General features: G+C 44.9%; 1 protein-coding gene across 4 annotated transcripts in view; it reads left to right on the forward strand.

The window, feature by feature from the left end:
- Positions 1 to 11,673, forward strand: part of klhl28 (kelch like family member 28) — an 18,257-nt gene continuing 6,584 nt past the window's right edge. For all 4 annotated transcript variants that reach the window (XR_012393136.1, XR_012393137.1, XR_012393138.1 and 1 more), the window contains exons 1-5: positions 1 to 94; positions 5,790 to 6,050; positions 6,282 to 6,518; positions 7,986 to 8,386; positions 8,467 to 8,910. Coding sequence is in view for 1 of the 4 variants with exons in the window: in XM_073927981.1 (XP_073784082.1) it covers positions 5,790 to 6,050; positions 6,282 to 6,518; positions 7,986 to 8,386; positions 8,467 to 8,910 (1,343 nt within the window). In the remaining 3 variants the exon portion in view is untranslated. The remainder of the gene's footprint in view (positions 95 to 5,789; positions 6,051 to 6,281; positions 6,519 to 7,985; positions 8,387 to 8,466; positions 8,911 to 11,673) is intronic.

Genomic DNA, 11,673 nt, shown 5'->3' on the forward strand with positions numbered 1-11,673 from the left:
CCCGGAAGTGACGCATGCGCTGATTTGTGTTTGTTTTCCTGACAGTCGCGGCCGTGTTGCGCATCAAACTGCCAGAAATCAGCGAGACCCGCAGGTAAATCTGTCTAAACACTCGTTTTCTTCAATGCAGGGTGTGAACTGGGGCTCGGGGGCCGGTGGAGGAGCGCTGAGGAGCGGCTTTGGGCTGAGGAGAGACGGGCTGCGGATGCTAATGCTAATCTAGCAGAGCACTAGCCGCTCCAGGTTTCCACTTCCACACTTCACACAGAGAAACAGTGAGGATGACCAGCTCTGACAACAACACCTCTGCCTGATGAACTGGGGCTCTAATCTTAACCAGTGCTGCTGCTGTCTATCTAGTGCGCGTGTTTGTCTTCATAGGGCGCGTTTACTTTGTCTGTGTGGTGCTGAGTGCTCTCAGTAGTGTGCTGTCTGTGTGTTAACATGTACAAGCACCGGCAGGTTGAGTGCTCTTAATGGTTTGCTGTGTGTCAGGTTGAGTGCTCTCAGTCTGTGTGTCAGCATGAAGATGCACAGGTAGGTTGAGTGCTCTCAGTAGTGTGCTGTCTGTGTGTCCGCATGTTAGAGCACTGGTTTGAGTGCTCTCAGTAGTGTGCAATATCTATGAAAGACAGAAACAGTGAGGATGAACAGCTTTGACAACATCTCTGACTGATGAGCTGGAATTCTGATTCATTATCGGCTCTGTGTCAAACCCAGGGCTGCTGCTGTCTGTCTAGTGCGCGTGTTTGTCTTCGTAGGGTGCATTTACTTTGTCTGTGTGTCAGCATGTAGAAGGACAGACAGGTTGAGTGCTCTCAGTAGTGTGCTGTCTGTGTGTCAGCAGGTATAAGCACTGGCAGATTGAGTGCTCTCAGTAGTGTGCTGTCTGTGTGTCAGATTGAGTGCTCTCAGTAGTGTGCTGTCTGTGTGTCAGATTGAGTGCTCTCAGTAGTGTGCTGTCTGTGTGTCAGATTGAGTGCTCTCAGTACTGTGCTGTCTGTATGTCAGATTGAGTGCTCTCAGTAGTGTGCTGTCTGTATGTCAGATTGAGTGCTCTCAGTAGTGTGCTGTCTGTATGTCAGATTGAATGCTCTCAGTAGTGTGCTGTCTCTATGTCAGATTGGGTGCTCTCAGTAGTGTGCTGTCTGTATGTCAGATTGAATGCTCTCAGTAGTGTGCTGTCTCTATGTCAGATTGGGTGCTTTCAGTACTGTGCTGTCTGTATGTCAGATTGAGTGCTCTCAGTAGTGTGCTGTCTGTATGTCAGATTGAGTGCTCTCAGTAGTGTGCTGTCTGTATGTCAGATTGAGTGCTCTCAGTAGTGTGCTGTCTGTATGTCAGATTGAATGCTCTCAGTAGTGTGCTGTCTCTATGTCAGATTGGGTGCTCTCAGTAGTGTGCTGTCTCTATGTCAGATTGGGTGCTCTCAGTAGTGTGCTGTCTGTATGTCAGATTGAGTGCTCTCAGTAGTGTGCTGTCTGTATGTCAGATTGAGTGCTCTCAGTAGTGTGCTGTCTCTATGTCAGATTGAGTGCTCTCAGTAGTGTGCTGTCTGTATGTCAGATTGAGTGCTCTCAGTAGTGTGCTGTCTGTATGTCAGATTGAGTGCTCTCAGTAGTGTGCTGTCTGTATGTCAGATTGGGTGCTCTCAGTAGTGTGCTGTCTGTGTGTCAGATTGAGTGCTCTCAGTAGTGTGCTGTCTGTATGTCAGCATGAAGATGTACAGGAAGGTTGAGTACTCTCAGTAGTGTGCTGTCTGTGTGTCAGCATGTATAAGCACTGGCAGGTTGAGTGCACTCTGTAGTGTGCTGTCTGTGTGCCAGCAGGTGTAAGCACTGGCAGGTTGTGTGCACTCAGTAGTGTGCTGTCTGTATGTCAGATTGGGTGCTCTCAGTAGTGTGCTGTCTGTATGTCAGATTAAGTGCTCTCAGTAGTGTGCTGTCTGTGTGTCCGCATGTAGAAGGACAGACAGGTTAAGTGCACTCAGTAGTGTGCTGTCTGTATGTCAGCATGAAGATGTACAGGAAGGTTGAGTACTCTCAGTAGTGTGCTGTCTGTGTGTCAGCAGGTATAAGCACTGGCAGGTTAAGTGCACTCAGTAGTGTGCTGTCTGTGTGTCAGCATGAAGATGTACAGGAAGGTTGAGTGCTCTCAGTAGTGTGCTGTCTGTGTGTCAGCATGTATAAGCACTGGCAGGTTGAGTGCACTCATTAGTGTGCTGTCTGTGTTTCAGCATGAAGATGTACAGGAAGGTTGAGTGCTCTCAGTAGTGTGCTGTCTGTGGGTCCGCATGTAGAAGGACAGACAGGTTGAATGCACTCAGTAGTGTGCTGTCTGTGTGTCAGCAGGTATAAGTACTGGCAGATTGAGTGCTCTCAGTAGTGTGCTGTCTGTGTGTCAGATTGAGTGCTCTCAGTAGTGTGCTGTCTGTGTGTCAGATTGAGTGCTCTCAGTAGTGTGCTGTCTGTGTGTCAGATTGAGTGCTCTCAGTAGTGTGCTGTCTGTATGTCAGATTGGGTGCTCTCAGTAGTGTGCTGTCTCTATGTCAGATTGGGTGCTCTCAGTAGTGTGCTGTCTGTGTGTCAGATTGAGTGCTCTCAGTAGTTTGCTGTCTGTGTGTCAGATTGAGTGCTCTCAGTAGTGTGCTGTCTCTATGTCAGATTGAATGCTCTCGGTAGTGTGCTGTCTGTATGTCAGATTGAGTGCTCTCAGTAGTGTGCTGTCTGTATGTCAGATTGAGTGCTCTCAGTAGTGTGCTGTCTGTATGTCAGATTGAATGCTCTCAGTAGTGTGCTGTCTCTATGTCAGATTGAGTGCTCTCAGTAGTGTGCTGTCTGTATGTCAGATTGAATGCTCTCAGTAGTGTGCTGTCTCTATGTCAGATTGGGTGCTCTCAGTAGTGTGCTGTCTCTATGTCAGATTGGGTGCTCTCAGTAGTGTGCTGTCTGTATGTCAGATTGAGTGCTCTCAGTAGTGTGCTGTCTGTATGTCAGATTGAGTGCTCTCAGTAGTGTGCTGTCTCTATGTCAGATTGAGTGCTCTCAGTAGTGTGCTGTCTGTGTGTCAGATTGAGTGCTCTCAGTAGTGTGCTGTCTGTATGTCAGATTGAGTGCTCTCAGTAGTGTGCTGTCTGTATGTCAGATTGAGTGCTCTCAGTAGTGTGCTGTCTGTATGTCAGATTGGGTGCTCTCAGTAGTGTGCTGTCTGTGTGTCAGATTGAGTGCTCTCAGTAGTGTGCTGTCTGTATGTCAGCATGAAGATGTACAGGAAGGTTGAGTACTCTCAGTAGTGTGCTGTCTGTGTGTCAGCATGTATAAGCACTGGCAGGTTGTGTGCACTCAGTAGTGTGCTGTCTGTATGTCAGATTGGGTGCTCTCAGTAGTGTGCTGTCTGTATGTCAGATTAAGTGCTCTCAGTAGTGTGCTGTCTGTGTGTCCGCATGTAGAAGGACAGACAGGTTAAGTGCACTCAGTAGTGTGCTGTCTGTATGTCAGCATGAAGATGTACAGGAAGGTTGAGTACTCTCAGTAGTGTGCTGTCTGTGTGTCAGCATGAAGATGTACAGGAAGGTTGAGTACTCTCAGTAGTGTGCTGTCTGTGTGTCAGCAGGTATAAGCACTGGCAGGTTAAGTGCACTCAGTAGTGTGCTGTCTGTGTGTCAGCATGAAGATGTACAGGAAGGTTGAGTGCTCTCAGTAGTGTGCTGTCTGTGTGTCAGCATGTATAAGCACTGGCAGGTTGAGTGCACTCATTAGTGTGCTGTCTGTGTTTCAGCATGAAGATGTACAGGAAGGTTGAGTGCTCTCAGTAGTGTGCTGTCTGTGGGTCCGCATGTAGAAGGACAGACAGGTTGAGTGCACTCAGTAGTGTGCTGTCTGTGTGTCAGCAGGTATAAGTACTGGCAGATTGAGTGCTCTCAGTAGTGTGCTGTCTGTGTGTCAGATTGAGTGCTCTCAGTAGTGTGCTGTCTGTGTGTCAGATTGAGTGCTCTCAGTAGTGTGCTGTCTGTGTGTCAGATTGAGTGCTCTCAGTAGTGTGCTGTCTGTATGTCAGATTGGGTGCTCTCAGTAGTGTGCTGTCTGTGTGTCAGATTGAGTGCTCTCAGTAGTGTGCTGTCTGTGTGTCAGATTGAGTGCTCTCAGTAGTGTGCTGTCTCTATGTCAGATTGAATGCTCTCGGTAGTGTGCTGTCTGTATGTCAGATTGAGTGCTCTCAGTAGTGTGCTGTCTGTATGTCAGATTGAGTGCTCTCAGTAGTGTGCTGTCTGTATGTCAGATTGAATGCTCTCAGTAGTGTGCTGTCTCTGTCAGATTGAGTGCTCTCAGTAGTGTGCTGTCTGTGTGTCAGATTGAGTGCTCTCAGTAGTGTGCTGTCTGTATGTCAGATTGAGTGCTCTCAGTAGTGTGCTGTTGTATGTCAGATTGAGTGCTCTCAGTAGTGTGCTGTCTGTATGTCAGATTGGGTGCTCTCAGTAGTGTGCTGTCTGTATGTCAGATTGAGTGCTCTCAGTAGTGTGCTGTCTGTATGTCAGATTGAGTGCTCTCAGTAGTGTGCTGTCTGTATGTCAGATTGGGTGCTCTCAGTAGTGTGCTGTCTGTGTGTCAGATTGAGTGCTCTCAGTAGTGTGCTGTCTGTATGTCAGATTGAGTGCTCTCAGTAGTGTGCTGTCTCTATGTCAGATTGAATGCTCTCAGTAGTGTGCTGTCTGTATGTCAGATTGAGTGCTCTCAGTAGTGTGCTGTCTGTATGTCAGATTGAGTGCTCTCAGTAGTGTGCTGTCTGTATGTCAGATTGAATGCTCTCAGTAGTGTGCTGTCTGTGTGTCAGATTGAGTGCTCTCAGTAGTGTGCTGTCTGTGTGTCAGATTGAGTGCTCTCAGTAGTGTGCTGTCTGTATGTCAGATTGAGTGCTCTCAGTAGTGTGCTGTCTGTGTGTCAGATTGAGTGCTCTCAGTAGTGTGCTGTCTGTATGTCAGATTGAGTGCTCTCAGTAGTGTGCTGTCTGTATGTCAGATTGGGTGCTCTCAGTAGTGTGCTGTCTGTGTGTCAGATTGAGTACTCTCAGTAGTGTGCTGTCTGTATGTCAGCATGAAGATGTACAGGAAGGTTGAGTACTCTCAGTAGTGTGCTGTCTGTGTGTCAGCAGGTATAAGCACTGGCAGGTTGAGTGCACTCAGTAGTGTGCTGTCTGTGTGCCTGCAGGTATAAGCACTGGCAGATTGAGTGCTCTCAGTAGTGTGCTGTCTGTGTGTCAGCATGAAGATGTACAGGAAGGTTGACTGCTCTCAGCAGTGTGCTGTCTGTGTGTCAGCATGTAGAAGGACAGACAGGTTGAGTGCTCTCAGTAGTGTGCTGTCTGTGTGTCAGCATGAAGGTGAAAGGTTGAGTGCTCTCAGTAGTGTGCTGTCTGTGTGTCCGCGTGTATAAGCACTGGCAGATTGAGTGCTCTCAGTAGTGTGCTGTCTGTGTGTCACCATGTAGAAGCAGTGGCAGGTTGAGTGCACTCAGTAGTGTGCTGTCTGTATGTCAGGTTGAGTGCACTAAGTAGTGTGTTGTCTTTGTGTATCATCATGTAGAAGGACAGACAAGTTGAGTGCTCCCAGTAGTGTGTTTTATTCTGCAAGTGTTCACTGAGCTCAGTATTTGCTGGGAAATCTCCTCCTCATTCAGCATGAGTCAATATAAATATGAATGAGTGAATGAACCCTGCCCTGTGTGTGTGTGTGTGTGTGTGTGTGTGTGTGTGTGTGTGTGTGTGTGTGTGTGTGTGTGTGTGTGTGTGTGCAGATGGAGCAGCAGGCGAAGTCGTACATGTTTGCGAGCCTGACGCGGCCTCACTCCGAGCAGCTCCTGCAGGGTCTGCAGCTCCTCCGGCAGGATCATGAGCTCTGCGATATCGTGCTGCGCGTGGGCGACGCGAAGATCCACGCACACAAGGTGGTGCTGGCCAGCATCAGCCCCTACTTCAAGGCCATGTTCACCGGAAACCTGTCCGAGAAGGAGACCTCCGAGGTGGAGTTCCAGTGCATCGACGAGGCCGCGCTCAAGGTACACACACACACACACACACACACACACACACTGCATGCATATAACATGCACATACATACACACACATCAGCCAACATACACATTAGCATAGTCAACACACACACACACACACACACACACACACACACACACACACAGTTAACGCAGATACCTGATCGTCTGTGCGTGCTGTATAATATTGTAGTGTGTGAGATTTCTCTGAGTGTGTGTTTGCGCTCTCCTCCTCAGGCTATAGTGGAGTACGCATACACAGGCACCGTCTTCATCTCACAGGAAACGGTGGAGTCTCTACTTCCTGCCGCCAACCTGCTGCAGGTGAAGCTGGTGCTGAAGGAGTGCTGCAGTTTCCTGGAGAGTCAGCTGGACGCCGGAAACTGTATCGGCATCTCCCGCTTCGCCGAGACCTACGGCTGCCACGACCTGTGCCTCGCCGCCAGCAAGTTCATCTGCCAGCACTTCGAGGAGGTTTGCATTCCTCTCATTCATTTATACAGCACACTCAGAAACAACTAATGGAGTTACGACGCTGATTTACAGAGGAAACTGCACATGCTTTATATCAGGTGTGAAGGTTGCTGAAAGGAAATTCAGAGCATTTCTCAGGCGGTGTTTGGCAAATCAGTGAAATAAAAACACCAAACTACAACATAATATCTGCCATGAGCACAGCCACATCAGCATCACCATCACTTACAGCAGAATTATGCACAATCCAGCATAAAGTCATTCATCCTCAGTGCCTGATAGCTCCTCCCCTAATTAACAGCTCCTCCCCTTCACCAGCAACCCTTCCCCTTCATTAACAGCTCCTCCTCTTCATTTTCAGCTCCTCCCCTTCATTAACAGTGCCTTCCCTCCAACAGTAACTCCTCCTCTTTATTTTCTGCTCCTTCTCTTCATTAACAGCTCCTCCCCTTCACCAATAACTCCTCCTCTTCATTAGCAGCTCCTCCCCTTCACCAATAACCCCTCCTCTTCATTAACAGCTCTTCCCCTTCATTTTTAACTCCTCCTCTTCATTTTCAGCTCCTCCCCTTCATTAACAGCCCCTCCCCTAATATTTTTTACTCCTTCTCTTCATTTTCAGCTCCTCCTCTTTATTAACAGCTCCTCCCCTTCATTAACAGCCCCTCCCCTTCATTTTTAACTCCTTCTCTTCATTTTCAGCTCCTCCCCTCCATTAACAGCTCCTCCCCTTCACCAGAAACTGCCCCTCATTGATTTCAGCTTATCTTTATTAATAGCGCCTCCCCTTCACAAGTACTCCTCCTCTTTGTTTTCAGCTCCTCCCCTCCATTAACAGCTCCTCCCCTTCACTAGTAACTACCCCTCATTGATTTCAGCTCATCTTTATTAATAGCTCCTCCCCTTCACCAGTACTCCTCCTCTTTGTTTTCAGCTCCTCCCCTTCATTATCAGCCCCTCCTCTTCAACAGCAACGCCTCAACTTCATTTTCAGCTCCTCCTCTTCATCATCTCCCCTCTCCTTCGTCTGTAGCTCCTACTCTTCATCTGTAGTCCCTCCCCTTTATCAGCTCCTCCCCTTCATCATCAGCTCATTTTCTTCATCCTCTGGTCCTACAATTCATCAGTGACCCCTCCCCTTCACCTGTAGCCCCTCCCATTCATCATCAGCTTTTGGAATGTATTGAAATGTCAGTATGAGCGCATTATTTTTAGTGCTGAGCGAAGATTAATTGTGATTTAACACAACCAAAATAAAGAATATTTTGACTAAATAAATGTGTGTGTGTGTGTGTGTGTGTGTGTACAGTCATTATGTGTATATATAAATAAAAACATGCATGCATATATGTCAGAAAATGATTATTTAGATTTAGATATCAATGTGAATAGTCTTTGCTGAGCATTACTATTTATATTACAAAATGAAGATTCATTCAGAATATCCCGCTGTGCATCATTCCTCAGGTGTGCCAGACGGAGGAGTTCTTCGAGCTGACGCGCGCCGAGCTGGACGACATCGTGTCGAACGACTGCCTGAACGTGCTGACGGAGGAGAGCGTCTTCTACGCGCTGGAGTCCTGGATAAAGTACGACGTGTCGGAGCGGCAGCAGCACCTGGCTCAGCTCCTGCACTGCGTCCGGCTGCCGTTGCTGAGCGTCAAGTTCCTGACGCGACTCTACGAGGCCAATCACCTGATCCGGGACGACCACGCCTGCAAACACCTGCTCAACGAGGCGCTCAAGTACCACTTCATGCCTGAACACCGGCTCTCCTACCAGACCGTCCTGTCCACACGGCCCCGCTGCGCTCCCAAAGTACTGCTCGCTGTGGGGGGGAAAGCAGGACTGTTCGCCACACTGGAGAGGTGAATACACACACACACACACACACACTCAAATATAATGCATAAACTTATACAGGTGTGTGTGTGTGTGTGTGTTTCAGTATGGAGATGTACTTCCCGCAGACGGACTCGTGGTTGGGTCTGGCTCCTCTGCCTGTACCGCGGTATGAGTTTGGGGTGGCAGTGCTGGAGCAGCAGGTGTATGTGCTGGGGGGTATCGCCACACACATGCGGCAGGGCATCAGCTACCGGCGACACGAGAGCAGTGTGGAGCGCTGGCACCCCGACACCAACACCTGGAGCTCAGAGCGCCGCATGGCCGAGTCGCGCAGCACACTGGGGGTGGTGGTGCTGGCCGGAGAACTGTACGCGCTGGGCGGATACGACGGACAGTATTACCTGCAGTCAGTGGAGAAATACCTGCCCAAGCTGAAGGAGTGGCAGCCTGTCGCCCCCATGACCAAATCACGCAGCTGCTTCGCCACCGCCGTGCTGGACGGCATGATCTACGCCATCGGCGGATACGGACCCGCACACATGAACAGGTGCACAAACCTTATTAATTTAATGCTTTCTGGAGGAAAATATTATTTATTTGATGCATTCTGGAGGAAAATATTGTTTATTTGATGCTTTCTGGAGGAAAATATTGTTTATTTGATGCATTCTGGAGGAAAATATTGTTTATTTGATGCATTCTGGAGGAAAATATTGTTTATTTGATGCATTCTGGAGGAAAATATTATTTATTTGATGCATTCTGGAGGAAAATATTGTTTATTTGATGCATTCTGGAGGAAAATATTATTTATTTGATGCATTCTGGAGGAAAATATTATTTATTTGATGCATTCTGGAGGAAAATATTGTTTATTTGATGCATTCTGGAGGAAAATATTGTTTATTTGATGCATTCTGGAGGAAAATATTGTTTATTTGATGCATTCTGGAGGAAAATATTGTTTATTTGATGCATTCTGGAGGAAAATATTGTTTATTTGATGCATTCTGGAGGAAAATATTGTTTATTTGATGCATTCTGGAGGAAAATATTGTTTATTTGATGCATTCTGGAGGAAAATATTGTTTATTTGATGCATTCTGGAGGAAAATATTGTTTATTTGATGCATTCTGGAGGAAAATATTGTTTATTTGATGCATTCTGGAGGAAAATATTGTTTATTTGATGCATTCTGGAGGAAAATATTATTTATTTGATGCATTCTGGAGGAAAATATTGTTTATTTGATGCATTCTGGAGGAAAATATTGTTTATTTGATGCATTCTGGAGGAAAATATTATTTATTTAATGCATTCTGGAGGAAAATATTATTTATTTGATGCATTCTGGAGGAAAATATTATTTATTTGATGCATTCTGGAGGAAAATATTGTTTATTTGATGCATTCTGGAGGAAAATATTGTTTATTTGATGCATTCTGGAGGAAAATATTATTTATTTGATGCATTCTGGAGGAAAATATTGTTTATTTGATGCATTCTGGAGGAAAATATTATTTATTTGATGCCTTCTGGAGGAAAATATTGTTTATTTGATGCATTCTGGAGGAAAATATTGTTTATTTGATGCATTCTGGAGGAAAATATTGTTTATTTGATGGATTCTGGAGGAAAATATTGTTTATTTGATGGATTCTGGAGGAAAATATTGTTTATTTGATGGATTCTGGAGGAAAATATTGTTTATTTGATGCATTCTGGAGGAAAATATTGTTTATTTGATGGATTCTGGAGGAAAATATTGTTTATTTGATGCATTCTGAAGGAAAATATTGTTTATTTGATGCATTCTGGAGGAAAATATTGTTTATTTGATGCATTCTGGAGGAAAATATTATTTATTTGATGCATTCTGGAGGAAAATATTATTTATTTGATGCATTCTGGAGGAAAATATTGTTTATTTGATGCATTCTGGAGGAAAATATTATTTATTTGATGCATTCTGGAGGAAAATATTATTTATTTGATGCATTCTGGAGGAAAATATTATTTATTTGATGCATTCTGGAGGAAAATATTGTTTTTTTGATGCATTCTGGAGGAAAATATTGTTTTTTTGATGCATTCTGGAGGAAAATATTGTTTATTTGATGCATTCTGGAGGAAAATATTGTTTATTTGATGCATTCTGGAGGAAAATATTATTTATTTGATGCATTCTGGAGGAAAATATTGTTTATTTGATGCATTCTGGAGGAAAATATTATTTATTTGATGCATTCTGGAGGAAAATATTGTTTTTTTGATGCATTCTGGAGGAAAATATTGTTTATTTGATGCATTCTGGAGGAAAATATTGTTTATTTGATGGATTCTGGAGGAAAATATTGTTTATTTGATGCATTCTGGAGGAAAATATTATTTATTTGATGCATTCTGGAGGAAAATATTGTTTATTTGATGCATTCTGGAGGAAAATATTGTTTATTTGATGCATTCTGGAGGAAAATATTATTTATTTAATGCATTCTGGAGGAAAATATTATTTATTTAATGCATTCTGGAGGAAAATATTGTTTATTTGATGCATTCTGGAGGAAAATATTGTTTATTTGATGCATTCTGGAGGAAAATATTGTTTATTTGATGCATGCTGGAGGAAAATATTGTTTATTTGATGCATTCTGGAGGAAAATATTGTTTATTTGATGCATTCTGGAGGAAAATATTGTTTATTTGATGCATTCTGGAGGAAAATATTGTTTATTTGATGCATTCTGGAGGAAAATATTGTTTATTTGATGCATTCTGGAGGAAAACTCATTTATCTGATAAGAGTCGGTGTTTGTGTGTGCGTGTGTGTTTGTGTGCGCGTGTGTGTGCGCGTGTGTGTGTGTGTGTGTGTGAGGAGGCTCATGGGAAGGCTCTGCTGTTGTGTTTGAGTTTCCATGAGTGTCGTGTCTCTCCTGGGATGTGCTTCGCTATAAACGCGTGTGTGAAGTGGAAAACACACACTCTTGCTCTCAGCAGTCAATAATATGATTTCGCCACTTTAATTGAGTTATTCTTGCTCTAACGCTACACACACACACACACACAGACACACACACACACACACACACACAGAGGCTGATTATTCTGCTGTAGAAATTCTGGCTTTATTATTGGTGTGTATGTGGCTTGGCGATTAATCGAAAAGTAATTGAAATCGACATTCAGAACCTGTAATCAATCTAATTCTTCCAGTTCAGTTCTTCTGGTTACTGTTGGCAGTGGTGTGAGTGAGGCCAGCAGGGGGCGACCTGAATTTGTGTCCCGCTTTGGGGTCCTATGCCGATCCT

The sequence above is a fragment of the Danio rerio genome, chromosome 17, assembly GCF_049306965.1.
Source record: "Danio rerio strain Tuebingen ecotype United States chromosome 17, GRCz12tu, whole genome shotgun sequence".
Classification (NCBI taxonomy): Eukaryota; Metazoa; Chordata; class Actinopteri; order Cypriniformes; family Danionidae; genus Danio; species Danio rerio.